This window comes from Suillus plorans (assembly GCF_016647745.1).
Source record: "Suillus plorans strain S12 chromosome Unknown HD556scaffold_1, whole genome shotgun sequence".
Taxonomy (NCBI): domain Eukaryota; kingdom Fungi; phylum Basidiomycota; class Agaricomycetes; order Boletales; family Suillaceae; genus Suillus; species Suillus plorans.
In genome coordinates this window covers 278,990-305,870 of record NW_024537385.1, presented here as the reverse complement: position 1 = coordinate 305,870, position 26,881 = coordinate 278,990, and the positions used below count along the sequence as shown (strand labels likewise).

The following is a 26,881-nucleotide window of genomic DNA, read 5'->3' as shown; positions in this document are numbered from 1 at the left end:
TGTACAGCTTTGGGGAGCTTTCTAGTATCAAAAGATCCTGTCACATCTGCACATCAAATTGCACAACCTGTTCTTGAGGTGCCACCAAAGATTCCCGCACTGAATTGGACATTGCTGCATGCAAAGCCATTGACAATGTTGCGGATCAAACTCAAGGGGTACACAGAAGACCTGCAAAATAGCCTCAGCAATGCAAAAACCCACCTGCAAAGCCAGGACCTCATTATTGAGGGTGCACATACTCAGCTTATTGTGCAGGGCTTATTGTGCGCAAAGCAAAGCCAATCATTGTATGTATGAGAGACGAAGAAGAAAATGGACTGGAAAAAGCTTTTTCCAGAGGGAAAAGGATGTCACTTGACCGACGAAGCATTTACACAAGAGCTAGAGCATGTCGAGCACAAACAACAAGGAAAGGAGGCCGAGAAAGATAAGCAGAAGGCCTCGCGAGCTGCAAAAAGGTCAGAAAAGGCATCCATCGAAGCAGAGTGGTGTAAACTGCAGGAGAAACATGTCGAGGATGTGGCAAAGTGGGTGGCAGTATGCAAGGAGTTAGCAGCCAAGAATGTGCTGAAAAAGAACTGGCCAAAGAAGCCAGTGAGACCACTGAAGCCAAAACATGCACCAGGCCCCACAGAGATTCCAGTGGCATCAGGTTCTGCTGTTACCCTTGGGGATATGGCACAGGATGATGAAACAGAGTCTGAGGATTCAGGAGAAGAGTTTGAGAGCTAGAGAGATGTGTGTCAAAGTAGACACTGATTCAGATGCGCATGATCAGTGTTATCACAGTGACGTGTCATGCTTGTCACGGGTGTGTCAACGACAAGTTTCATTCGACATAGCTCAACTACACTCTCATATATTATCATTGTTGATTATTAAAATTATAATCCACCAATCATGTATATTACAGTACTTACCACCATTCCAGCGCTTAGAAATTATTATTTTGAAGGTGTGTGGTGTACAGGAGGAAGGTTAACACTTGGTGTGTCAACCAGTGGTTGTACACTGTATCTAGTTCAACATTGACACTAAGCCTCAGTATTAATCAAAGCTTATTGAAATTTGACTAAACTTTCTCCAGTCAAAAACATGTTGCAATGAGATTTAATTTATCTGTATATTTCAATAAGTTATGATGAATTTTGAAGTTGAAATGAGGTTTAATTCTATATTTCACAATATTGAGGGTCGAGAATAATTGGTATATGTGTTATTGTGAGTGAGTAAAACCAAAGAAACAATAGTGTAGTGGTAAATGTGTGTTGATGTTGTTGCTGAGCTTTCTGAAGTCTCAAGTTCAATTCCTGCCATTAATACATTAAGAATGTTAACAGTGTGATTTTTTTTTGTTCTATTTACTAGACAAACATTGTAGCACTGTGAGCTCTGTGGCACTGGGAGCTGCACACTCCTACCCAGTGGTTGTTTCAAGAGTGGGGGTCCCATCCTATATCTTAGTACTAGACAAACTTAGACATATTTTTCCGTCCACTAAATGTCAAACTCCACACTTCTCCCTCCACCCTCTCATCTACCGCTGGTATAAAACATATGTAAACAACGCAGCCACAGGTCCATCGCACCACTGGACCGATGTAGAGACTCATGCCTCTCATTGCATCATATGGCAGTTGTCACTAGGGAGTACATGGCACAAACTTGCAGCATCACTCTGCATGCTTTCTGCAGCTATTCCTATATGAGGCGCAGCTTTCCCGCGCAACGCGCAACATGCGCGCACACTTCCCGTGCTTCACGACGTATATGCACGCGCGCTTTCCCGCACTTGAGCGCCCTATAGCGCCCACCATCCAGAAGCATCCATCCACTGTCCACCAAGTTCTCTAGTGCATGTATTTCCATTTGCCCTTATTTGCATATCATACCACCTTTATTCTTATCATGGACCCTTACTTACATATATCTTTACATACCTCACTTGGTAGTGCTTCGGCTCCGCATGACAGCGCTTAGGTGCCGTATATAAGCACCAACAGTACATAATATTACTCACCTAACTCACTTTCCACTTTACCTCCCACTTACCCACTTACTACCTAGCAGAATATAGTTGCAATCTATTCCTTGGCACCTCGCACTCACATCTCTGGTCTTGCATCATATCACCACTTAAGCAAACTCAATCTTACTCTCTCATTTCCGCTCACGTGCGTGCGCGCTCCCCGCACCTTGCATGCACCTTCGCTTTCCCGCACCTTGCGCGCACCTGCACTTTCCCGCGCTTTGCATCAGCCAACCAGCAGCGCCTACTTCTAGATCCTTGCTGCACTCGCTTCCCCTTTAGGGTCGAACGCACTTGTTGTCTCAAGTATAGCAGACTAGGCAACACGCGACCTCACAACATTTATAGATACAGTCAGGAGCATCATTTGTTCCTCTCAGTATTGTTGTTTCTACACCGACTGAATTTGGCAAGTAGTATTGATAGTAGTTATTGATTGTCACCCTTATCAATTCTCTAATGATGAATGCCGTGATGCATGATCAGGTTGTTGGTGTCCTGCAAGCACTCTCGCACTACAACCTTTCTGTCTCAGATTTTGTCAACTGTCTCTTGGACACCAAACACGACTTCTCTCGATTTGCTGTTAATGACCTACCGCCAACTTTCAATCTGTCTTGGCTAGCTCTGTCACCCACCCACATCTCAAAGACTCAATTGTATGATGGGTGTCCCACTTATCTACCGAGCAGTTAAGGAAATCAGTTGCTCAATTGTCAAAGCAGCAACACGGTTGGCACTTCAGTGTCACAAACATACTCATGGAGCAGCTGGAGAATTTCCACCTTGAAGACATGGCAATTTGGCAAATGACATGGAGCGACTTGCACCGGAGCTATGGAAATTGTTGAATGTGTTATTATCTGCATATCAGAAGCAGCACTTGAGTACCCTCATCCCTCCAACCACTCCAGCAAATGTCAATATTGGTGACAATGAAGAGGAACAATACTGAGCCGAAGTGGATGGTGTTGAGCAGAGCTCCGGGGACATTGACATTGACATATGGACTTTACGTCGTGTGGTGCTTGTCAAAATTGCATCAGGAAAACGTCCGGATGCTTTTTTTGTCTTAGACTACTTAAAAATATTGCTAAAGCAGCTAAGGAACATAAGCGACTATTTTTATACTTTTCTAAGGACTGGGGCAGGGCTAAGGCAGCAAAGGCAGTCAAGGCAGCAAAGGCGCGACAAAAGTTTTATAGTTATTTACGTTTATTTATAGCTCATACTCAAAAACTAAGCGCACGACAATCAACGAAAGATCAGCCGCTAAAGCTCACACATTCCAACCAAAAAAATACGGTACATTTATTGCTCATGATGTCAACTGTTGATTGACGGGAAACCAGTACACCATATGGCTTCGAAATCCATTTATGGCAGTCGAGGGAGGAGACATCAGTGGGGAGACATGACGGTTCAGGCAGAGGCAGCGATCAGGGCTGCAGTGATTGCAGAAGAAACAGAGGCGAGAGCGGAAGGGATGGAGGGTTTGCTCGGGGTCTGGGAGAAGGTGAAGAGGTGGATATGGCATGGGAATCGAGACGGAACACGTCGTTCGAGTGTAGGGTGGCTGTAGACCACAGTGAGTGCTAGAATCTCTCATATTTGACGAGAACTTACCAATTATTTTGATAGTCTTGTCTTGCTGACTCTAAGTTTGTGCCATTAGTCTTATACCACTGTATAAAATAAATGTAAACCTTGAGATTATATGTCCGCTACCCGTGAGTTACAGAAGAATGAAGCTTTGTCCGGTGAAGTGCGTATGCGATGAGATGGGGGCAACGAGGAGTTACAGAAGAATGAAGCTTTGTCCGGTGAAGTGCGTGCACGATGAAATGGGGACGACAAGAGGAGTTACAGAAGAATGAAGCTTTGTCCGGTGAAGTGCGTACACGATGAAATGGGGGCAATGAGGAGTTACAGAAGAATGAAGCTTTGTCTGGTGAAGTGCGTGCGCAATGAATTGGGTGGGTGAGGCCAGGTGATGATGCTGCAGGGTGTAGATAGTCCTAGTAAATAATCAGACTGTGAGGAGGACAAAAGATGGCGACAGACCTGCCTTTCATGCTACTTCGAATGCATGGTGGTCAGCATACTTGTTGATGTAGAAGGCATGAAACACGTCATAGCTGTCATGAAGGGTGATTTCACGAGGTAGAAAATTAGTGCCATAGAGAGGAATCAGATGGGCTGCGCAAAATATACAATCGATATGAATAATTGAGACATCTGGTGTGCCATCATCATTGGTTGATGGTGCAACAATGTACATCCCAGTGTCAGGATCCCGACTGTCAGTGATATATGAGAACCACCGAATGATGGCACATTGCAAGTACTCTGTCCAGTACTTGAAGCTAAAAAAGCACAATACTCTTGTGACAGCAAGTCCATCCAAGCCACAACTGAACTCATCATTCATACTAACGAAGACACAATCATTCCGAGCAGGACCACCTCGCCATGAGGTTGTTGCACGAATATGCTCGTGTCGCATGCCTCCAGTGCCGCTGAGGTCACTAGGGGCATAGAATGATGCAGCCGCCGAGCTAAAAACTGAAATACGGCCCAGAAATGTTGGTGCCATAGCAGGATCGGATGCGGGAGGCTCAGGGTCCTCGATGTGAAGCTGGTCGTGAAGGAATCATTTGACCATAGTAGGCAAGCTTGGAAGCCCTAGTTTGAGTGTGAGTGCAGGGATATCACATGCACCGCCTAATACTACAAAAGTTCAACAAATTCAATGTGTTTGACCTGAAGACAGAAAACTTACCTGGCTTTGCAGCAAGCTCTACATGAGCTTTGGCGGCGGGTCCATCAATAATCTCAGCTGCTTCTCCCTCGATGGTCTGGTGTTGTGGTTCATTGACATGTAAACGGTTGGGAAGCTCTTGAGGTGCGTTTGCAACTGCGAAAATGTTGTCATTGTTGTCGTTGTCATCGTCACTGAGAGACTGAGGATGACCTGTATACTATGATATTAGAAGACTTAGATAGAATTTCTAAAGACATACGGGTTTTTAGCGCCTGTAAAGCATCAGATACACATGATCCATGGAGCATATTACAAGCCTCGAAGTCGCTCCGTGCAGCAGCAATTTTGTCGAGACATTGGTTTGTCATTAGCATTTGGCCTAGTGCCTTGTAGCGGCTAGAACAGCGCCAGGGCTCTTTGACAGCCTTGATGTGCTTTGACTCCGTTATGGATGAGCAAAGACCATTGGGTGCTCCAAAGAGCCGGATCGTACAAGAGTAATGCTGTAAAGAGTGTTGGTGTGGAAGCGATGTAGGGATTCATTTCTGGCTGGGCTTGTAGAGACTGTTTTTACCTTACCTTATGTTGGCACTTTTGTAGCTTACATAAGCAAGTTATCTTTTCACCAGTTACCAGTAGGAGTCAGAGTACTCAGCAAGTTTTCATGATATTTCCTCTCCTCTGAGCCTTGAGCCTGGTCCAGAAACCCTTTAGGGTCGAATAGCAGCTAGGTTCTGCAAGACCCAACATTGTTCAGACTCACTCTCTGAATTGTTGTACCTTCAGCGAGAAGGTGAGTCTAACTCCTGTCATCTTGAACACCTCACAATACTGGTGGAAGTGGTGGAGGGCATCTTCAAGCTGTACAAGATCATCCTCTGTCAGTGCCTCACGTCGGACGATATAGCAGAAGTCAAGGAAGGCACTGAATGTGTGTATGATATCCTGAGGGACATGGCCCTTGATGGCAGGTAGATAGACCTAGTATTAGTAGTGTTAGCGCACAGATTTTTTTTAAACAGCAATGTACCTTCATCAGAGCTTTGGAATCATCACCGGTCCACTGGGCAAATCCACGCCCTTCTGGAAAGTGCTGCAGACCTGCAAAAGGGGCAACTGCAGCTATCCTGTTGGAGGATTGTAAGCACTAGCATGTAGAAGTAACGAAAATTGAAACAAAAAGTCACTTACCTTCGATTGATATCATCCTGAATCTCTGCTGCGCATGAACAACCATGCACACGCTCTAAGTATTCTCCCACCCAATCAACAAGGTGATCCTTGAAGGTCCCTTTGATGATTTGGTGTAGGAGGTCGGGAGAAAGAAGCTCATGTATATCTGCACGAGCAAAATCATTTGTGAACGGCTGGAAAACAAATGAGAAATCAACATGGCTGAAAATGAACAAGAACATACCACAACGTCTCCAACAATACCGTACTCATACCACAACTGTTTGTGCTGGAGTTCTTGAACCAGTAAGTTGGTGTGCTCTCTGCACCGGAGTAATCCATTGCCATCAAGATTTCTGCGATCATTCAAACACCTTGAACAATGTCAGTGTAAGTCAATAAAAGACATTAGAAGGCATGTACTTCGGACACCACCCTGTAACAATACCCGAAAGTAAGACTTGTTCTGGATAATCAGCTATATACGGTCCTAACCCATATATAACTCGTCGATAATGGCTGTCAGGACAGCGTACAATATCGGGGGTCATCATGTATTTCTTTAAGGACTTGAATATATTTGCAAGCGAGGAGTAAAATAATTGCCGGCGGAAGTTACGAAAGTCAATGTCATCTGCATGTTCTTTCGTGGCTATGACAAATGAGTGATTAAAACAATGAACAATATGTTAACTCACTTATTGGAATAGCCAGAAATCCTACCAATACCACACCATTGTGGTGTGCACGTCAAACATTGTTGAAGATGTTTCCAATAGAGAGGTAGAGCGGATGGTACTCAGTATGTCCTGTAGCCACTGATACCGTAGTCTTGTCGCTTCTGACAATCAGAGGCACAAAGGTTGATCCATGCATCTCTGGATCTTCAGCGATTTTGTCCTATATTGTGATGTATCGTTAGCTTGAAGAAAGGGAGAAATATATGAGCGTACTGCTTGCATCCAAGTCCAATTACCCAAGAAATTTTTTTTGAAACAACATTTATCATTGTCATTGTAGTCCCAGTATGGGGTATATTCTATCTCGCCATCGAAATCAGGATTGGTGAGCATGTTGTGGATGAGAAGACGCGGATCACGGAACCATACGTCATATGTAGCCTTCATCCATGGTGGAACATTGTCCGCTGGCTTGACTCCCTTATATGACATTGAAAAACTCTCCCAAGTAATGTCACCAAGTGGAGTTGAGTCAATGGTATCATATAAGTCGTGGTGGGTGGCAAACGGAGGGGAATCTTCATGTTTGATGAGTGTTGCTGTCCAGAGGTCAAGAAGGGTATCAATCTGCCCTGCAGACATTTGATTGTGTGTGAAGAGGAATTCAGCCGTCTCAAATGCAACATGACTTTCATATGGGGTCCAGTTGGTGGGTAATGCTTCGGTTTGGGGTGTTGGGGGCGCATTCTGGTTGATAAAATCACCATTGATGTCACACTTGAGTCCTACAAACAAGTTAGATCGGAATGAGCGCATGGTACACATTTTTACCTGTGAGATGAGGATGAAATGTTCGAAATAGAGGTCCCAACTGTACACTTGAATTATCTGCTTCCGGCATAAAGCTTTCTCCTGCTCTATTCTCGTCTGGAAGATGCGCATCATCGAAGTCTTGATGCACAGGACTTGGAGAACGCGGTGCAGGAGCTGCTTGATGAAATGTCTTATGACTGCGCAAAGGCCTCGGATGCACAGTGCGCATGTGTTTTGTTTGACCCAGCCTATTTCGAAACAAACGCTTGCAGCCAGGTATGAGACAAGGAAGTCGAGGCATATTTGCTTCGCCACGTGCTAAGAATTGTAAATTAAATGAGGTTTTGACGTGAACGATGTGATTTGGACTGTGTGAACTTATTCGTTTCGGGTGAGTTTAAATTGAAAGCGAGGACAGCAACCCTCACCCGAACTGTGTTTGACTAACCAAGTTCAACATCTTAGTCTGTCGTTTCTCTCCCGTCACTCATTTTTTCTTCTTGGTCACTCGTTTCCTGATGTCTCGTCCACAAACACATCCTACTAATGCAAACAAGCACCCTGGACAGATTGTCCAGGATGCAAACAAAGTGCAGCGACAATCCAAAGAGGAGGTAGCTGCTGAAAAAAACTGAAAACAAGTTAAGAAGGACATTCATGTGGAAGCAGAATGAAAGTCATGCACTGCGATTGCAGCAGTAGAAGATGCTATGGCCATCCAGCAGAATGCTCAAGCGATGGGTCCTCCAAGGCTTGTTCGGCCGCAACCAAAGCCTCGCATGGTCGTCGGTGGTAAGAACAGTATTAATCTAGAAAATAAGGCTGTCACAGGTAAGTACTAGTAGTCCAGCGCTTGAATGACTCACCTGATAGTTAACTATTGATACTTGCAAAGCAGCTCAGTCAAAGCAGGCTACTGAAGATGGTCAGACTGACCAACTGGTAAAGAGGAAACATCAAGCCTTGAGGCTGAATTTTTGTGATAGTGTCACCGCTAACCGCAAGGTGTCCAACGGCGGAGTCACGACCTCCATCAGTGACAGTCACACACATGTTGAAGGCACAATTAACGATGGGAAAATCAGATCTTCATAAGTTTCTTTTGACCACAATGCTGATTTTAATGGAACTCACTTTGTATTACTTTGATTTCATTTGCGCATGCAAAATAAGTGCCAATCAAAAGCAGCCAGCTAGTCTAGGCCTCGGAAACCTTGAAGGCCCCATTCCTGATTGGGCGGATAGAGTTGCATCCAAGACCTGAAAGCCGCTTTCTGCGCCAACGAGTCGATGAAGCTACAGGACGCCCCAAGCAGCAGAGTCTGATGTGGACCTTGATGACGAAGAGCATTATGAACCCCCAGCAGCCCAGGGGAGACAGGTCAGTGTCTCCTTGAGTTTGGAATGTGTACTTACTTGAGTCAGGACTTGGTGCATTTCATGGAGAGACCGAGAGATGCCTCAAGGGGCGACAAGCGTTCACTTCAAACCTTGGAAGAAGCAGACTACACTGACCTTGAAGGACTTGAGCTTCTTGAGGACCCAGAGGCTGCTGAAGATGGGGATGAGCTGTATATTGACAATGCAGCAATGATGGTGGATGACAATGGACGCACAGATCAAAAGGCCAAGGTTATTGAGACGCGATGTACAAGTTCGGTAAGAATTTGTAACAGATCATGACTGAAAAGCACCTGACACTCTGATAGATGTCAGTTGGTATCTCAGACTCAAAGACCACCAATGCACGGATCAAGCCTGAGGATGCAGTCCCAGAAAACCACCATGCAAAGATCAGAAAAGGTAAAGCGAAGAACTCGGACCTATCCAGCAGAGTCCTTGAACAAGGTCAATGGCGCACAGTATTCCTTCCCTCTTTGATGTACTGGGTGGGTAATGACAACAACGGATGGTCCATCCCGGAGAGCGAGCTCGAGAGTGCCCTTGAAGATGTATACTATGCAGTGTATCCACGTTCACGTCGAGGACATTGTGAATTTCTTACCGACGGCTTCCCATTTCAATTGGTTTATATTTTTAATTTTTACTCAACTTAGATATGGCTGATTCAGACATCCCCAGGTGTCCCAAAGGATTCACGAGTGGCGTGCTGCGTTTGGTTCAACCGCCGTCAGCGTCTTGATGGCCTTTTTTGCTTCAACACCTGAGTATGAGACCCAGGAAGCCCGCGAGGAATACACCAAGTATCAACTCCAGGACTGCTGCTTCATATATGAAGATCCCAAAAATGAAGAGCAACCCGGCACATTTTTATCAGAATATATATTATGCACTTTCGCCTCCCACCTTACTGCAATATCTGGGAGAGTGAGGGTTGATGCATTGGTCCAGTTTGGGAAGCCTGGATATCTGACTGTGTTGGTGCTTGCAGCTGCAGCAGTAAGTGCTCAATTTTTTTTCCTTTTGCTCTGTCAGCAGAATGTTAACTAGTATATCTTGAAAGGCCGAGCATGCTCTTCTCCTTGTCAAAGATCATTTACTGATTGATAGCGACCCCTCCGACAATGGCGGCAAGGGTCACAAGATCCTGCAAACACTCAATGAAGCCACGAACAAGATGAGCCACACAGGAACGGCATTCTCCTCTGGGAACTGGGAGACAGACACTAAGGCGTACATGGAAAGTGTCAAGGACTTACCGTACTCTCGTATCCAGGAGATTCTTACTTGTGCTGAAGAGTACATGAAACACCCACGTCACAATTGTCTGAGTCGTTCGGGAGTGGACGAGAGTTGTGACTCCTCCCAGTCGATTGCTCCTGCTAACAAGCGTGCCCGCCTGCGCATCTGTAATTTTATTTTATTTGTATTTTTGTTCGTCTGTGTTAAGAACATGCTCAAAGGTCGGATCCGAAGGGCTTGGCTTCAGCTCGTGCGCTGCGCCCCTTACCCGAGTATGTGCCCCTTACTTCCGAGGGCTGTCGAACGATGTCCGAAGGTTACCGGACGATGTCCGGAGGGCATCGGGCAATGTCCAGAGTCTGATGTCCGATGCGTGGGAATTCCGGCGGACGTTTGGGAACAAGAGATAAGACTAATCTGGACGAAGTCCAAACTAGAAAGGAAACAGCGGAGGACTACCAGAGGTAGAGGCGGAGGTGACAAGTCTATAGGAATCGATCCTAAGACGAGCGGAGGTCGACGAGAGAGAAACTCAAGTCGGACGGAGGAGGGAATGAGCAGAGTCTAAGATGATATTCGAACTAAGGATGTACATAGATTCTACAGGGTTTATATACTACTAAGGACTTATCGGAGAACAGAGACACGCAGTCTGAAGCTATACAAAGCTGTGGACAGAGCGTATAGAAAAGTCAAACGCTAGTCTATCAGAAAATAGTAAATGAACCCGGAGATTAGAACAGATGAAAATAAAGGCGGAAATGAAATGAGGTACAGAAAATGATATAGTCTAACTGGAGTAGGAACATACAAAGGGATAAGGCGCGGAAGTTAGACGCGAGTTGGATCCGGACATAGATAGACGTCGGCCAGATCCGGACTTCCGGAAATGATGTGTGTGATAGGTCCGGGTCCGGAATGCGGGATATGACAGTCTGCTAATATTTGTTTATCAGAATTCATTCATTCAACATCGGCCGGTAGCTCAGACGACTTGCATATACCCTGCTTTCCCAGCTCGTTTCTGCTAGCTATCGCATGCTATGACCTGCATATATACCCTGCTTTCCCAGCTCATTTCTACCAGCTATCGCATGACACAGACGCGATATATACCTCTCCCTTAAACTCGTGCATCTCCTTATTTTAGGCTTATGTTCTATTTACGATGTCCTAATAGTATTCTTTTATGCTGCTTACTCGCCTTAAATGTCATTTGGCCTTATTTTAAGGAGATAGACCTACTTTATGGTCTTATTTCAAGCAATGAAATAGTTTGTTTAAAGTTGTAAATAAGCTAAATAAGGCACTTTAAGAGTGATTTAAGCATCCGGATGTTTTCCTGATGTGTAGGATTGCACAATGTATTTTCTTACAGTATATTAAATCAATAGGGTTTTATGACATATCTCACTGTCTGAGTGAACACTGGCAGCGAGGTGTGTCATACTTGAGCTGCTTCGCACCGGTTGCTTAATTGAGTAAATACTGGACTAAATCTACCGATGGACCTGTGGCTGTGTTGTTTACATATGTTTTATGCCAGCAGTAGATGAGAGGGTGGAGGGAGAAGTATGGAGTTTGAAATTTAGTGGACGGGAAAATATGTCTAAGTTTGTCTAGTACTAAGATATAGGATGGGACCCCCAGTGCCCACCCTCGAAACAACCGCTGGGTAGGAGTGTGTGGGAGCTGTGGCACTGGGAGGTTCTGTACAGAAGGGACCAAGCTGTGGCCCTGTGACACTGTACAGCTCTGTACAGAACTGTACAGAACATTGTAGTTTGCTGATGCTAATGCAAAATCAAAATCATGAGCCCTCTCGTCACTTTCTCGAGTGCAGGAGATGGTATTTGTTGGTGTGTTGATACATGTCATGCCACAGCCGCCAACTGATCGCTTACATTCATCACGATGGCGAGGACCTTTCTCCAGCAAAGGATCGTTGCTGCACTCGACAGAGTGCATATACTATGGCTTATAATGTCCGCTCAAGAGTACAATAGTCATTCAATCAAAGTCCAATTTTGGTCCAACGAGAAACATCTGTAATCATAGTACAAAGCTGAAAAGTTCCTGTGAGTTCCTAAGAAGCTAATATCATTTGAACTTGTTCAGCAGCTTCGACCCGCCTGCAAAGAAACCACATCAACAATAGATGACAGAACGTTGTTCAGGAGTAAACTCACTCTGCGCAAGACTCTCCAGGTGTCTCCTCGCATCCCTCCCCGCGATGCCCTCCACCGTGTCTAGTGCGCGCCCCGCGAGATTGGACCTGCCCCCTCCACCATTGCCTGTCCACATCGGTGCCGGCTGGTTCGGGGCGCAATAGTTCTGAGACTGCGGGTGCGTAGGAGGACCTTGTGAGAACAACCAGAATTAGCAACGCGAGGGCAGCCGTGAACAGGAGATACACACTAATATGGTGCACTTGGGACGGAGGCGAGCTTGGGATTCCCCATTCAGGTGGAGGGTATGGTCGAGGAGAATGCGAACCACCAGGAGGTTGTGCGGGGGGAACTTGGTGTTGAAAGTAGTCTTGGGCAAGTGGATTTGATGCGGGGTAGGTTTGGCAGGGATGTGGTGGCTTGTCTGTTGCCATGTAATGTTCTTGAGGTACACCAGAATTTGGAATTGTGTTCGGATATAATTGTTCTACGCGGGGGTAAGAGGCGGCGTGTGAATGCGTCTTAGCATCATGTCGATCGTATCCTGGTCCGCCTATAGCGGAAGGCCTACCCTGGGGTGAGGGTGAAGGGTGGAAATCGAGGGGTGGGGCAGGGGGATGATTGTACGGACCATAGTGAAGCTGTTGTTGACCAGGATATTGGGACCATGATGCAACAGGTACTTGTGAAGCCGGCGGGCGCGGAGAAATTGGCGGGATTGCGGGCGAGATACTGGGACGCCTTAGACTCGCCTCCACGGAAGGCATTTGCATGACCGAAGAAGAAATCCCTGATACATGGGATTCCTGTAGTGTTGAGACAACTTCTGACGGATGGTGTGATACTTTCTGTCGGGCGAGATCATCGGCCAAATATGCCACATTAGAAGATGCAAGTGGAGGAAGAGGGAAAGAAACTTGAGAGGATGGCCTGACAATGGAATGCGAGGAGCCTGGTCGCTGATAGAGCTGCTGGGGACGCATGTCCATATCCACCTTATCGGAGGAATATACCGGTCTTGCTGACATTGGAGCCGGTGGAGGGCGAGAACTCATGTTAATAACAGGAGGTCGGCTGCCCGCTGATGGCGAGCTCGTGGTCAGCGATGGACTCCTGGCTGGAACAGGCGGTGGGGACACCAAAGAGGCTGAGACACTGGATGAATGGCCGAGAGTGGGCTTGGTGGCTTCAGGTGGGACTGGTCTGACGTTGGGTGTACTGCTTGTTCGAGGACTGTGCGTCGGTTGCTCATCTTCCAGCCTATATGGAGGTGGAGCCTCATCCACCGCTGCACCTCCTTCCTTTGTAGCCCAATCGTGATACGCTCGTTGAGCTTCCTTCCATCGCTCCGCCTCTTCCTCGTGAGCTGTTTTATCTTCATACCTGGGGCGTGTTGCCCAATAATCCTGTAACTCCTTGACAGGAAATGTCTCATGTATCATACGATCACCGCGTAATGATTCAGCGGCAAGACCAGTTATGCGCATATACCAGTCTGACGGGAGCGAATAGCCATCGGCATCGAGCGCTAGAAAGTTAAACTGTGGGTGAACAGGAAGTTGCTTTGAAGAAGAGACAACGGGCATGAATGCTGTTCCTTCGTCATATTCATCCCACATGGCCCCATAAATGATGCGCACCCCTGCGTGTCGAGCAGCATATATTTGCTTCCAGAGAAAGCGGCCCCCGTTGCGCTTTATGTCGTTGAGTCCCCATTGGCCGCCAGAGAGGTTATAACCCTGTAGAACATAAATAATAATCAGTAGGACAATGATCATAGACGGGCATTACTGGACTTACGCTGCCTCCAGGAAGTACCACAGGTATGTAATCTACTCTTTTTTTGCCTTCATCTCCTCTTTGCTTCAAAAAATCAAAGTCCGGTTTGACTTTTTCATTCCCCCAGCGTTCCGCATCTTCTTCATTTCCGTAACGTCCGATAGTCCAAGGGCTCAATGCATCAAACTCTTCTGTCCAGACTCGCAAGAACTCGGGGTTTGGGTCACTATCAGATGTCGATGTGCGCCAGTGTCCAGGTACACCTGCCATAAGATAAGCACCGCCTGGTGTGGAGGAACGAAAGAAATTAGTGATAGATCGTACGACATCGGGGGAGTGGTTTCTTTCGTTGAATCCAAAACCTGAGGGGAAAGATGAACTAAACAATCAAAGTGATTTGGATCTAAACGCATACCCCACAGAGCGATGACCGGGCTGCCTTTCTCGCGAAGATAATTGGGGCTGTCTAGAATACATTTATCACGCACGAGATGCATCCAATCTTGCTCGAGCACCCGCTGAATCTTGTCTGGGTGAACACCCGAGACATCATACCTAGATACGTAATGAATATCGATCAAACTGAGTTGACAAATATGCGCACATGATGGCAAATACCCTTCCCTCTGCTTCAGCAGCCTCTCGAACACGATCACCCACTTCATCTCTGATTTCCCTCATTGCTGTGCCCGCCTCTATGTCGCATTGGCCTGCAAATCGTTGCAAGAACGCGCCGTCGACACCGTGCAACGCCATCCAGTGGAAATGGCGCCTCACCGTCTTCGAGTGGCGCGAGGAAAATAGAAACATTTGTTCTCCGTCTGCGTTTTTGAGACCTGTGGCAGGGTACAGTTCGGATGGGGAGTAATCAGATATATCTGGCCATATATCTGTATTGGGGCGTCCACCGTCTGGGAGCGGCTTATCAAACCAGTGTAGCCACCCATGGTGGTTAGGATCCAAGGGTTCGCCATCTCCAGGACAGGTGAACCTGTAAAAGGAATGTTGAACACGAGGCTCACTATATCATAATGGGTCCCATCATCCATCTGCGACTTTGGACCACTCGAGAGACGCTCAAAGGTGATTATGAGACCTGGACGGTCCACGAGCTTGCATCAAAGAGATACTCGAACGCACCATCCTTGATATCCAACTAGAAATTTATCCTGTATTGTCTTTGGGTTTGCTCTGCGGTAAGGTTCAACAAGGTGATGAGTAACCGTGACATGACAATGTCATTGCACGTTAGTTAGTAGTGAGGGTAAAGGTGAGCATACCTTTGAAGAACTCGTCCTTCCAACACTTTCCCCGACATGGTGTGAAATAAAGTAAGGTGAAGTGTTACGCAGCTCCTAAGCCTCAGGCCTCAGGCCCAGGGCCATCAGAAACAGACATAAATATCGTTCCTGTAAGTATTTTAAGTTTGTGACATAATCATTCCGTAAAATAATTATTGAAATCTCACGTTTGTTGCTGTGCACCAACTTCTATCAGTGCTTTTTTAAGCTTTCAGCTGCAGTCCCGGAGCACGCAACGCTGCCTTGATATACTGTGAGTAGTCAGAGGGTACAAGCTATTATTATTTCGAGTCATGAGACTCATGACATAATACCCAGCTAATGTTGTCCTGTTATATTGTCATCAAATCGATGGATGACTTTACCAGTGCCAAACACCATGGATAGCACTGCAGAAGACCTCGCTAGCTATCTCGTACAGCAACTCAAAGTGTACGTTTATTTTCTAGACTAATGCCACTTGATTTGATGGTCACTGGCAAGCCAGTAAAGTAGCTGGAGAGCGGCTCTTAGTTGCTATCGCAGGCGTCCCTGCGTCAGGCAAATCAACCCTGGCTGAACTAGTGGTCGCCAAAGTCAACGCGCTTTTGGCTGCTGATAACGTCACGCATCACACTTCTGCCATTTTGGTTGCCTTGGATGGGTGGCATCTGACACGCGCACAACTAGATGCCATGTTGGATCCTAAACTTGCGCATGATCGTCGCGGTGCACACTGGACTTTCGACGGACCATCTTACGTCGAGTTTACCAAGCTTTTGCGTCAACCGGAAACTACTGTGATAACTGCCCCTTCTTTTGATCATGCCCTGAAAGATCCTACCCCTCACACTGTGTCGATATACCCTTCCCACCGCCTGGTTGTGATCGAGGGTTTATACTCCATGTTAAAGCACGAAATATGGGAGAAAGGCGCACAGCTAATGGACGAACGGTGGTGGATACAGGTGGATCTGGAGGAAGCGAAGCGACGGTTGGTCAAGAGGCACATCCTCACGGGCGTGGCTAAAGACATGGAAGAGGCAATATGGAGAGCTGAACAGAATGATGAGCCAAGTAAACGCCATTATCTTCATAAAATGATATGAGGGATGCTAAAGCTTTCGTCTCCTAGATGGGAAGTTTATTGCGGAAAACCTATATGAACCTACAAGGATCATCAAGAGCTTGGACGACCCCAAATATACCCTTTGACCTACTGCAAAAAATTAAATCTCACTTCTCCGAATGCAATAAAATTCTAGGCTTCTACTAGGACTTGGTTCACTCGCCGATAAGCCCCCGAATAAGGACAGATAAATCACAATCGAGTTGTGGACTGTGCATCACAGTGATTTTGCAGAACGTCTACCGATGCATAGCTCCCTTTCACTCTAATTACAGTATTTCTGAATCTCCACGGTCGATCGGTCTACTACGAGGAACGCCGACATCCCTGCCTGAATCCCGTGTCTCCGTGGCTGTAAGCATCCATGACGATGGCCATATTCAGGGGCTGCGAAAGAATAACATTCATAGAGTTTTGGTGGTTTGAAATCGTTTTTTCCGTTCCTGAGTTGCAGGGAACCTGCTATACCCAAGCTGATCCACACCATAATGAGCTCGAACTCAGTAGCGGAGTTAGATAGGTGCTCATGTTTGCAAGACATGTGCGGGTTACGTACCGTTGCTCACAGTGGGTAGAACTTCGAGCACGATGCAGTGAGCGCTAATTGTTTCGCGCGACGTAAATGCCTCTTACGGCAAATAAGACTGATAGTAATATATCGCAGGACTTATCAATGAGCTTCAAAATGGTTATTTTCGTTATCTTTGATCACGGATATACTGACGATTGGAACGATATGCAATGAAAATACAAATCACATTTATGGCGTGCGGGTGTTTGCCACCATTTACATAGCTTAGTCAGTACGGGTAGACTCTGCCTTCGCACGTTGTCGTAAGTAGCGCTCAAATACTAGGTCACACTTGCTTCTGTCTGCCAGAGGCAGGCACGTTGCCAGCCCCACCAGTCCGTCTCCAACGTCATATAAAATGATCGTCCACGTAGGGAAGTCTCAGATCAGCAACTACGAGTCGACCGGCTCGATCAGAGTGAGTGTAGGAGACCATGCTAATACCGCTGATCAGGGTCTTGGTCAAATTGTTATTCAGGTGACAGTGAGCTTCACTTATATGGCCTATATCTGCGATATACAGAGCGAGGAAGAATTATGACACGCCAGTCGCCATTTGAGACCTTTCAGCACCGCGACAACTGCATCTCTGACTTGTCGCACGAAAAACATTGATCGCGCCAGGGAACATCTTTACAAACATGCGCCTGCTAGACTACAATAGACGACAGCATCGCCCACGCGATGCTCCAATATTACCGTAGAGGTGAGCAGCTCGACAGTCTTAATATTATGAACAAAGTCTTACGGCGTGCTACACAATGTCTTCAGTTATATGAAAAAAATGAGGATAACCTAAGACGAACGATTTGCTGATAACGTCACGTCTCCTGTAAATCATGCATACATTGCGAGGAAGCAAGAACTCGACGAAGATGCCCTATGACCTTTCATCGACACCAAGTGGGCGCAGAGGTGGATGTGTGGGAGCCATAGGGGAAGGGATGCTGCGATGTGCAGATGACCCTGCAGTAGGCTTCTACGAAGCGCTGGAGCTGGAGCGTACGACCCCGATTTGGCGCGGGTTGCAATCCGAGAATTTTGATTATAGCGTGGGTCATGACTGAAAATGTCTAATTGTTCTCCTCTCCTTGAGCAGAAATTTCTTTTCGCTTTGCCTAATCACCAGCGCAGTCGCCACAAAGCGTACCCGAGGAACCTTGAAAGGGGGCTTGGGAAGATGGGACGAGGCGAACATCTTCCAGGTAAATCTATCACCTGATAGTTTTGGGTTTGACGATGCGTACCAATAATCTACCATTTGGCATATGTGCATACAGCTATGTGCTTGCTGTACTTGATAGGTCTGCCACCAACCCACCACATCATGCATCATGATCGGGAGCTTCTGGAAAAGAGCGAACCGCGATAGCAATATTGGGTTGTCTGCTTTGGTAGCGATAATGCCGCAAACCGTAAATCGGTATTCCTGTAAATCACACGAAAACATCACGCGGCCAGCCAGTTGGCATGTTCCAAGATGTACCTTATGATTGGAGGAAACACAGACGCCACACTCACTGGTTTCATTATTTCCTCTGAGGATAACTAAAAAAATAATTCAAGTTGAATTCATGACCAGTAAATATTATAGGCCCATCTGGGCGGCATCCTGCCTCATGATGAACATATTGAATGCCTCCTACTGTGAAACCGGCACTAAAAACTCCGAGCACCGGTAGGCTGCCCAATGCACATATGTAAATATTCATGGTGACCGCTGGAGCTCGACTGGCGAATAACAACAGCAGGATAGATTATCGTCAGGATAATACTTGATACAGGCACAAATCTCATAACAAGCTAACGTTACAGTACGTACTCGGAACAGTCGTAATTTAGATGCAGATGACCAGCATTTCAAAAACCCCTAACGGGCCAAAAAAAACAAGCAAATAGTGATGAGGCCAGATGTAAAGCTGGCGGGTACTAGGTGATGTATCAGGAATAAATGCTGGGGCGGAACCAAAACCAAGGAAGTCCAAATAAGCCTGCAAGAATGTCAAGAAACCTCTCAGCGTGAGCGAGAAAGTCAAGAATCCAGGGAAGAACACGGCAGATGGCAACATGATTAGACCATGACGAGTCTTCCCATAACGTACGTTCCTCCATTCACGAGGCCGACGTTCCCTACATCTTTGCCGCCGAACCCTACGGCTGGGCCCGGGAGGGTACCTTTCCACCCACATGGGTGGTATGGTGTGAGGCCAACAGTCTCATCCCATGAGTTGCGCTCCTCGACCCACTCGTTGGATACCTCATCTTTGACTGCCGTAACAGGTGGGAGTGGGACGGTAGTCGCCTTTGTAGACTCTACGGGGAAGAGATTGAATGGAAGAAGGGAAGTCGGTATCCATTGCGACGGGGACGGAGCACGACGTCGCCTCTTCGCGGACGCCTTGGGCTGTTCTGATGGTGACGTAGCCGGTTCATCACGAGTACGCTTGTTTGGTCGTGGATCAGAATCTGATGATGCGGCAGCACTCGAGGCGGCAGCGGACGGCGGCAGGACGGATGCGACTTCCTGTGACGTCCCAGCGGAGTCACTAGATGTCATCTGGCTCGTGCGATTCGCAGTGTTTACGGGCTTAAGAATGCACCGCTTAACGTGACGGTTAAGATTAGACGCAACGCCAAAACGACGGCCACAGGTGTCACACACGAATGCTACAATTATAATTTTAAGTTTTAGCATCGCACAACCGCAGCAATTTTGTTACATGCCTTTTTCTCCTGTGTGCACGAGCAAATGCTGCAAGGTAGAGACCTTTAACATGAGCTAGCTATTTATAGCGGCAAAGTAATATTGACCTTTCTCAACGTGGAGGGCCTATCAAAGGACTTCTCGCACATCCAGCAGGCATGCTTCTTCTCCCGTGGTCTTGGGCCTGAGCCTTCACTCTTTGTGTTGCGTGATGACGCTGACCTGGAAGAGCTTGCACATGCAGTGCGAATGGATTGTGTTATCTCTGCAGGGGTGGTGGAAGGCCCCGGTAATGCCAGGGCAGGTGGGAGCGGCGGCGATGTTGAATGAGACGGAAGAACCATGTTGGACGAAGTTGGAAGGTCAATACAGTAAGAGTGCGATGAGGAAGAAAAATGTGATGACGACGGGCTTTTATCGCATGCAGGGTATGGGTAGTGTAGTTGTTGCTGGTAGAATAAAGGCAGTGCGTCGGACCACTCACATGAGGTATGGCCGCCGGCGATGGTACGAAAGTTAGCTAAAGATGGGGGTATATCTAAAGATATAGGTGGTCCGGTGACCATGGCACGTAGGGCCGACGTTGTCGATGGGCCGCTATCTTGGAGAGAACATCTACCGCTCTGTATATCGTATGCGTCGTAGATGGATGATCTTTCTAAGAAGCCTGAGACCCAATCCGACGTGTTTGACTGGGAAAGAGATGGACCGAGTTGAGCGCTCTGTATATGGTGCTGCCGAAAATTTGGCTGCCGGAGTAGAGGGCTTGGAGAGTGTAACATGGCGTAGAGGTCAGGGGGCGGCTGGGTATGGACGAGGAGGACGAAGTCTGATGAAGTTCACGCCAATTCTGTGAGCAGGAAAGCTTATATATATAATTTGTTGGGTACATCCGTTGCAACCCTAAAGGTGCGAAGACATAAAGAAAACGAGGTCCAAATCTATGAAGGCCCAGGCAACAAGCAGCTGTTTTACGGCAGAATTTAGCATTCAACCCCAGCGGCTCACACCGTTTTCTACAATCGTAATTAGGCGTGGACCAAGCAGCTGGCTGGCGTAGCTCATCTGAGAACTCCGATAGCTCATCTTGAACTCACCGTTTTCGCAGGAAGCCTCGGATGCCCGCGTGTTGTTGAGGAAGACGACAGGCAAGCGCTGCGGGAAGGAAATTGTTGGATCAATATCATACTCTAATGGGTTGTCGGTCCGTGATAACAAAGGACTACTTCCCCCACTTGCACGCGTTGACTGGAGCAACAACATCTGAACTTCGACATGATTCTCGGCGGAGCGGAAATACCACGCTCGGTGTGGCCTCGTTGTCTGAGTAGTACAATGATGTCGCACATGCTTCCTTTTCGGTGTCACTTCGAAGCTGGGCACGCAGGTGGGAGATATGAGGAACGACGATCCCGGTGGATTGAGATGCAATTGAGGAAATGAAGCATTCTCCTCGTGTATGATGGAAATAGAAGAAGAGCTCGCTGGATATGCATGCTTGAGTCTTTATTCTCCTATACTTAGTTTAATAATTATTAGTCAGTAAAAATGACGCAGCCGCCGGTAGGAGGCGGGGGCACAGGAAATTCATTTCTGATTGCAGATAGCAACAAGATCAAGTTCCTTCATAGTTGAACTTCTTCAGGGCCCGAGGCTTAGGCGAAATAAATTACGTTTGTAGAGACTTGTTAATTTTCAAGGCTTTTGATAAACAATTACAAACAACGCTTCTTTTCTGACCATGACAATAACAGCTGCACAAAAGACAGCTATAGATGAAGTCATTGAAATTATAGTTGCAACAACTCCAGCTCGAGGAAAACGTCAATTATCTGAATTGTTTATGGATCTGGTCGATAGATCAGAATGGCCTGAATATTATGAGGTATTTCTAATATTCCGAGGAAACCAAACCCTGCACATATATATCCGAATCACATAGGTCATACCCGAACCCCGATGTATCAACGCCATCAAGTCAAGCGTTGAACGGAACAGATACAAGGACGCGCTCAACGCTTATACCGATCTGTCGCTCGTCTTTTGGAACGCGTTGTTCTACAACGAACCAGATAGTCAAATTGCTACTGATGCGCAGACTCTCAAAGTACGTTTTCCACTTCTTGTCCGCGGCGTAATTACCCTCAACACCAATTGGGCGTTCCGACCTTATCTATTCGCGTTCAGACCGTACTCGAAACTGAATGGCAGAAGAGAAGCATTCTTCCCGTGCCCCGACACTCGCCACCTCCCTCATCTGCTCAAAAGGTCCACGGAACGGGTCCCGCTGCACCGCCGCAGCCCTTTGTTATGCAGCCTTCTACTTCTACAACAACCAAACTAAGGACAACAGCCCCAACATCCGCTGTACCTCCAGCTTCCGAATCACAGACCGCCAAATCCACTCCTCTAAAGGGACCAGTGACTGCAGAAGAAAGGGTTGGGGATAGTGAGGCGATCGGCCGTCAGCTTGAGAAAACTCTCCCAAGATGGCAAGGCGTTGGTGAACTAGGGATGTCCGAGGTCAGCAAGGCGAGTATTCATGAATAGACTGCTCAACCGTGGTGATGTTTAATCCCCGCTTTTATACTTACATACTCGCTGTGCCACAGGACCGACTGGTCGAAATTGTGCACAGTCCTCCTAAGACTCACACGCACGAGGACAATCGTGACCGGACCATGCTGACCGCGGCAGGGAATTTGACTGTTCCCCCAATTGTCGACAAGCTTCCCCCCGAAACGAGTAGGTTTTTTGTTATTTTTCTTCAAACCCGCTTACACGTTGTGTTAGCAAAACATTTCGATCGCTCTCCAGACACAAACGAGCTGTTCTGGTTTTCCGCTCCTCCAATGAATACCGCGCGAACACCAGCCCCACAGCATAGTCTGACGTACTTGCATTTCTTGGCGACGAAACGCAAGAAAGAACTCGGCGCGGACTCGGACGTCATGGATGTCGACAGTGAAGCTGCAACAGGTTTTTCAAACCGACAGCACACAGTTGCGCCTCCAACGGTTACCGAATTTCTGCACGCAGCCATAAATTCAGCATCAACCGAGTACCTTTAGACAATTCATCTGTTCCCATCGGTATGATAACCCAAGTTGAGTTTTTTTTGGTCTGCCTGCCTCGTGCTCATCGGTTGTTATGTAGACTTAATTACTACCCAGAAGGATTTCATCCTTTTGATAGCTCTTCCAATGCTATTTTCCAACATTGTCCAATTTATTCGTCTAATTTATTCTGCATTTATTCCGCACTATTTAAGCACAAACTTGAGTCGGGAAGAACTCAAGCCATCTGTGTAATGTCTAGGTGAAATATACTGCAACTTATACTGGGGTCAGGTGAAGTCAAGTTGGACGTAAGTCATATATCCACGCACCGAAATATCTTGATTGTTACTAGATGTCCTTAGTGTGAGACGTTGATACTGATAGGTTACCCGATTCTACCACTACCTTTACGACTACATCGCGATAGGTCATTAATGCAGTCTTGAATAAGTACATCCTCGTGCCGTTCAAATCCGCGGAGAGCGTGATATTGTCAGCGTCGACAAGTGACCCAGAACAACTCCTAGGCTAAGTAATCGAGTGTGCTTCGCGAGCAGAAATCAAGGAGACGGTGCTCGACAAACAGTGATCTGGCAGCAGCTTGATATTATTCTTTGGTTCCAGACACGTTCATCGAAGATAGGTTCCAGCCATTACGTTCAGCATGACGACGTTTTAGACGACGACGAAGCAGCAAGACCGATCTGGGGGCGGAATCGGCCACAGATCAAAATTTTATTTACGGTGCGTCCCAAATTGTGATCCTACGGTATATTTCCCAGGGATCGTACTCCCCGTTCAACCTTGGGGGACCTCCAGCACTTGGATCTTCAGAGCGATCATTTTTGCCTTCGACCTCCCTCCCAATCCCTTTCCATCTTCCTTTCTGTAGCTTCGAGGCTGGAAGGCAAGTCAAAAGATTCCCCTCCGCAAACTACGATATAACGGCGGTCTCCCCAGTCTACAACAAGACGAAGTTCTTCCCACCGCGAAGTTTTCTTTGTCGCCATACTGCCCGGTCGTACCGTTACGTGTACATATGTATTAAGAACTCGCTCGACGGACTTTTGGACAATATGTACGTAGTATGTAATGGATCTAGTGTTCCCCCCCTAGACCAAATAGAAGAAAACGGCAGTCATTTATTTCTTCTTTATTATGGGAATAATTCTCAGCGACTGGCCAGGCCTCGTGCCGTGCATATATGCGCTGTTTTTGATTGTTAAATTTCCTATGGAATACATTATTACGAGTGGTACGTCCAATTGCGCACTCGAGTACTCGAGAAGAACTCGTTTCCTCTTGTAATTGGTATCTGAATCTAGAGGTAATTTCCTGATCGCGGCTTCTCCTGCGGCATGCCCGAGACCCAGGTCTAAGCTCATTACGGAGGCGTGGCTCCTTGTATGTGAATATTCGAAACTTGCAGGAGAAGCTAGCGGACTAATTCTACTGTTCATTATTATGCGGGCTCTAGAACTTTGCGGCTTTTCTATTTCTCGAAGAGAATCCCTGTTTTTTTTACCGCTAGCTAACCAGGTATAAATATCAATCGGTGTGACAATCTTTACAAGACATGATCCTAATATGGGGGCTCGCTGATCAAGACCTCGTGCCCAAGCTTGAGATCTTGAGATATGACAAACCCACCGAAAGAGCATCATCGCCTTCGGTCGATTCATCCTGTAAACGTTTGCAAGGGTGCACTGGCTCATATACTTCTGATCTTCAAGCTGACAACTTCACATCCGGGGAATTAAAGACTGGAAATAGTGGAGTAGAGTGGAGTATGAAATTTGAATTGTAGGTCTAGAAGAAAGAATGCCAGAAGCATGTCTACATCTCATGATCAATCAAAATATTTTATTTAAATAACGACGGAAGTTTATATCTCGCAATATGATGGGAACGACGGGGTGTACGAAGCTGAGATACAGAGAAACTCCGCGAGCCCGCTTTGCCTATATTTTGTGCGTCATACCAAGATGTGCAAGATTGCGAAAGACGGCACTAGCCCATAAAAAGTCCACGTCAGTGCGTCCGACAGTACAAGGCCAGAAATATCTTACTTAGACCATTGGCATGGTATTGGAGTGTTGCCTGCTGTGTGTAGTGTGGAGAGACGTAGTAACCGTCCGCGGCGGAGGTGTGAATGAACCTCGCAGAGAAGGGTAAGCCGTCTGGGGCTGTGGAGAGTACACAGTCCCATATTGCAACGAAGACGTGGACTGCCCATACAACACAGGAGAGCCGAACGACGACTGAGAAAAGTTGGATGGATCGGGCAGAAAACGATTGGGTGTCATGCGAGTTGCCGCACCATCGCCTCTGTTTATGAATGGCTGCTGGTTGATGACAGAGCCGTAAACTCCTTTCTTGTACACGTGGCGTCTGTACAGTAGATAGGCGCCGACGGCAAAAAGCGAGAGAGCAGCCAAGGTTCCGACGGTGCCGCCAACTATCGCACCCACGTCTGTTGATTTCGAGCTTGAACTTGAACTACTAGACGACGAGCTTGAGCTTGAATTGCCTGGGGTGATGCTAGAAGAGTCTGGACCAAATAAACAGCAGTGATGAAGAGATGCAGCCATCGAATCAACCTGACATACTCTTTTGATAGGTGGCGTTCGCATCTGGGATATTGAACGTCGCGTATGTCCATGTTGACGCTAAAAAAAACTCATCAATTGATACCATGCGTTCGGAAGACAGAACAAACTCACGATCAGTAGTAGCCCAATAAGGTATGGACGCATCTCCAGCAAGTACATATCCAGAAGGGAAATATCTGTAAGATATTTATGAGCGCAGCTCAACAAACACGAAACGCGAACAAACTCTTGTGTCCACGATTGGTTTACGGTGCATCCATCTGCCCATGCAGGCCATCTATTTGATCGTTAATGTTTTCCGAGGAATACAAGAGGGATGACTTGCTCCCAGACAGAAGAATCATTAGCTCCTTGACATAAAGTGCAGGCCATCATAAGATTATAGGACGACCAAGAACTGCTCTGATATCAGAACAATCGAAAACGCAGTTGTCACTCCCACTTACCAGTAGCATGCATTCGCGGTCGAAGAATTTGGTAACGAGTACGAATAGCCGCTGTTCAAGACTGGCTGGTTGTAGTCTTGAGCGTGCACATGAGTTTACACCCGAGAAACAAGGGAAATCCACATACTGTTCTCAGTGCACGCACCCTCTACATAAGCGGCCGTAAGACAAGGTGAGTCGCCCTGACTGTCGTCCATCCATGAGTATCCATCAATGCAGGCGGCAGGTGAGACGATGTTGCGCCTGGCTGGTTGCACTTGTACAGCCATAGTAGTCGAAACACTTGAAATCACAGACACAGAAAGATAGAAATTTAAGGATGTGACCGTAGTGTGGGCTCAGATGCACTGCCAAAGGGTCAGGGATGTGGGCAAGCATGTGGGTTGTCCTAATGAGTGCAAGCATGTTCTTATCACCACGTTCCGACGCGGCATATCTGATGACCTTGATGGAATCATGGCATACTTACACCGTAAGATCTGACTAGGTCCAATATATGTTGCAAAGCCTGATGAATATTTGAATCACCGATTGGCAAGCGCTGAGTTGAGTCTGGGGTATGAAATTTAGTCAAAAAGTAACACTAATACAGAATAATGTAAACAAGTTCAAATTTGTTAATGTCAACTTTTAAACAAGTCTATGACTAAGTAGGCCCATGTCATCAACCATATTCGCCTTGTCTTCAGAAATGGCATCTGAATCAGAACCGTTTCAGATTGCGTGGTCGCCGAGCGCTTGTGCGGCTACAATGCGGCTGTAAGTAGCTTTCTTATTTACCCATAGCGATACCGCTGTAAGAGAAGAACGAAATAGAGTAAGATACTATGCGAGCGGCCGCCGGCGAGCTAACGTGAGTAAAGTTCGTCCTTGTAGTTCAGTAAGAGTCGGAACTCATAACCTGATGAAATCGGGATCAAGAAACAAAGCTCAGCATTATTGAGAGAACCGCTATGACATTTCAGTACCTAAAAGACAAAGCTAAAAATAAAGTAGTGTGAGTAAGAGACAGCGTGCAAGGAGACGTA

General features: G+C 46.8%; 8 protein-coding genes across 8 annotated transcripts; 4 read left to right on the top strand and 4 right to left on the bottom strand.

Moving 5' to 3' along the window:
• Window positions 1-315: 315 nt before the first annotated feature.
• HD556DRAFT_1435565 (uncharacterized protein) lies at window positions 316-735 on the top strand (the record flags this gene model as incomplete). The annotated part of the gene is made up of 1 exon (XM_041305451.1): window positions 316-735. The coding sequence occupies one exon, from the start codon at window positions 316-318 to the stop codon at window positions 733-735; it is 420 nt and encodes a 139-aa protein (XP_041167505.1).
• Window positions 736-4,103: 3,368 nt separating this feature from the next.
• Window positions 4,104-7,691, bottom strand: HD556DRAFT_1428103 (uncharacterized protein; the record flags this gene model as incomplete). Its single annotated transcript, XM_041304683.1, has 13 exons — window positions 4,104-4,670; window positions 4,695-4,762; window positions 4,815-4,931; window positions 5,056-5,299; window positions 5,577-5,777; window positions 5,827-5,923; window positions 5,988-6,163; window positions 6,214-6,343; window positions 6,393-6,621; window positions 6,653-6,666; window positions 6,769-6,869; window positions 6,923-7,434; window positions 7,481-7,691. The coding sequence occupies 13 exons, from the start codon at window positions 7,689-7,691 to the stop codon at window positions 4,104-4,106; spliced, it is 2,667 nt and encodes an 888-aa protein (XP_041167504.1).
• A 289-nt stretch (window positions 7,692-7,980) lies between these two features.
• HD556DRAFT_1452289 (uncharacterized protein) lies at window positions 7,981-10,677 on the top strand (the record flags this gene model as incomplete). Its single annotated transcript, XM_041308068.1, has 7 exons — window positions 7,981-8,076; window positions 8,140-8,293; window positions 8,779-8,843; window positions 8,888-9,121; window positions 9,172-9,489; window positions 9,545-9,862; window positions 9,927-10,677. The coding sequence occupies 7 exons, from the start codon at window positions 7,981-7,983 to the stop codon at window positions 10,671-10,673; spliced, it is 1,932 nt and encodes a 643-aa protein (XP_041167503.1). The 3' UTR covers window positions 10,674-10,677.
• A 1,047-nt stretch (window positions 10,678-11,724) lies between these two features.
• Window positions 11,725-15,528, bottom strand: HD556DRAFT_1280610 (uncharacterized protein). Its single transcript, XM_041299292.1, has 9 exons — window positions 15,521-15,528; window positions 15,333-15,461; window positions 15,193-15,243; window positions 14,657-15,043; window positions 14,468-14,607; window positions 14,074-14,414; window positions 12,524-14,012; window positions 12,295-12,465; window positions 11,725-12,237 (listed from the first exon to the last, which is right to left on the bottom strand). Exons 2-9 carry the CDS (start codon window positions 15,368-15,370, stop codon window positions 12,206-12,208), a joined length of 2,649 nt encoding a protein of 882 aa, XP_041167502.1. The 5' UTR covers window positions 15,371-15,461; window positions 15,521-15,528; the 3' UTR covers window positions 11,725-12,205.
• A 204-nt stretch (window positions 15,529-15,732) lies between these two features.
• Window positions 15,733-16,547, top strand: HD556DRAFT_1435560 (P-loop containing nucleoside triphosphate hydrolase protein; the record flags this gene model as incomplete). Its single annotated transcript, XM_041305450.1, has 3 exons — window positions 15,733-15,785; window positions 15,841-16,409; window positions 16,468-16,547. 3 exons carry the CDS (start codon window positions 15,733-15,735, stop codon window positions 16,545-16,547), a joined length of 702 nt encoding a protein of 233 aa, XP_041167501.1.
• Window positions 16,548-18,759: 2,212 nt separating this feature from the next.
• Window positions 18,760-20,671, bottom strand: HD556DRAFT_1316135 (uncharacterized protein). The gene is made up of 3 exons (XM_041301142.1): window positions 19,844-20,671; window positions 19,757-19,784; window positions 18,760-19,699 (listed from the first exon to the last, which is right to left on the bottom strand). Exons 1-3 carry the CDS (start codon window positions 20,516-20,518, stop codon window positions 19,104-19,106), a joined length of 1,299 nt encoding a protein of 432 aa, XP_041167500.1. The 5' UTR covers window positions 20,519-20,671; the 3' UTR covers window positions 18,760-19,103.
• Window positions 20,672-21,463: 792 nt separating this feature from the next.
• HD556DRAFT_1316130 (uncharacterized protein) lies at window positions 21,464-23,277 on the top strand. The gene is made up of 6 exons (XM_041301141.1): window positions 21,464-21,621; window positions 21,679-21,843; window positions 21,924-22,268; window positions 22,349-22,481; window positions 22,530-22,828; window positions 22,893-23,277. The coding sequence occupies exons 1-5, from the start codon at window positions 21,478-21,480 to the stop codon at window positions 22,805-22,807; spliced, it is 1,065 nt and encodes a 354-aa protein (XP_041167499.1). The 5' UTR covers window positions 21,464-21,477; the 3' UTR covers window positions 22,808-22,828; window positions 22,893-23,277.
• A 1,228-nt stretch (window positions 23,278-24,505) lies between these two features.
• Window positions 24,506-26,352, bottom strand: HD556DRAFT_1316122 (uncharacterized protein). The gene is made up of 8 exons (XM_041301140.1): window positions 25,981-26,352; window positions 25,854-25,929; window positions 25,733-25,804; window positions 25,634-25,684; window positions 25,519-25,583; window positions 25,405-25,464; window positions 24,865-25,346; window positions 24,506-24,805 (listed from the first exon to the last, which is right to left on the bottom strand). Exons 1-7 carry the CDS (start codon window positions 26,120-26,122, stop codon window positions 24,865-24,867), a joined length of 948 nt encoding a protein of 315 aa, XP_041167498.1. The 5' UTR covers window positions 26,123-26,352; the 3' UTR covers window positions 24,506-24,805.
• Between the last annotated feature and the right edge of the window lie 529 nt (window positions 26,353-26,881).

Excerpts from the sequence above, each read along its gene's own strand:
- HD556DRAFT_1316122 (XM_041301140.1), bottom strand. The coding sequence starts at position 26,122 with ATGGCTGTACAAGTGCAACCAGCCAGGCGCAACATCGTCTCACCTGCC. Across the intron at positions 25,584-25,633 it reads AACCAATCGTGGACACAAGA|ATATTTCCCTTCTGGATATG; the intron begins GTTTGTTCGCGT and ends AATATCTTACAG. Across the intron at positions 25,347-25,404 it reads GAACGCCACCTATCAAAAGA|ACTCTTCTAGCATCACCCCA; the intron begins GTATGTCAGGTT and ends TATTTGGTCCAG.
- HD556DRAFT_1316135 (XM_041301142.1), bottom strand. The coding sequence starts at position 20,518 with ATGTTACACTCTCCAAGCCCTCTACTCCGGCAGCCAAATTTTCGGCAG. Across the intron at positions 19,785-19,843 it reads GGCCCTCCACGTTGAGAAAG|CATTTGCTCGTGCACACAGG; the intron begins GTCAATATTACT and ends TCTACCTTGCAG. Across the intron at positions 19,700-19,756 it reads CGTGCACACAGGAGAAAAAG|CATTCGTGTGTGACACCTGT; the intron begins GCATGTAACAAA and ends TTATAATTGTAG.
- HD556DRAFT_1280610 (XM_041299292.1), bottom strand. The coding sequence starts at position 15,370 with ATGTCGGGGAAAGTGTTGGAAGGACGAGTTCTTCAAAG. Across the intron at positions 14,013-14,073 it reads TGGTACTTCCTGGAGGCAGC|GGTTATAACCTCTCTGGCGG; the intron begins GTAAGTCCAGTA and ends TATGTTCTACAG. Across the intron at positions 12,466-12,523 it reads GTCCCAAGTGCACCATATTA|GTCCTCCTACGCACCCGCAG; the intron begins GTGTGTATCTCC and ends TGTTCTCACAAG.
- HD556DRAFT_1316130 (XM_041301141.1), top strand. The coding sequence starts at position 21,478 with ATGACAATAACAGCTGCACAAAAGACAGCTATAGATGAAGTCATTGAA. Across the intron at positions 22,269-22,348 it reads GGATGTCCGAGGTCAGCAAG|GACCGACTGGTCGAAATTGT; the intron begins GCGAGTATTCAT and ends GCTGTGCCACAG. Across the intron at positions 22,482-22,529 it reads CAAGCTTCCCCCCGAAACGA|CAAAACATTTCGATCGCTCT; the intron begins GTAGGTTTTTTG and ends ACGTTGTGTTAG.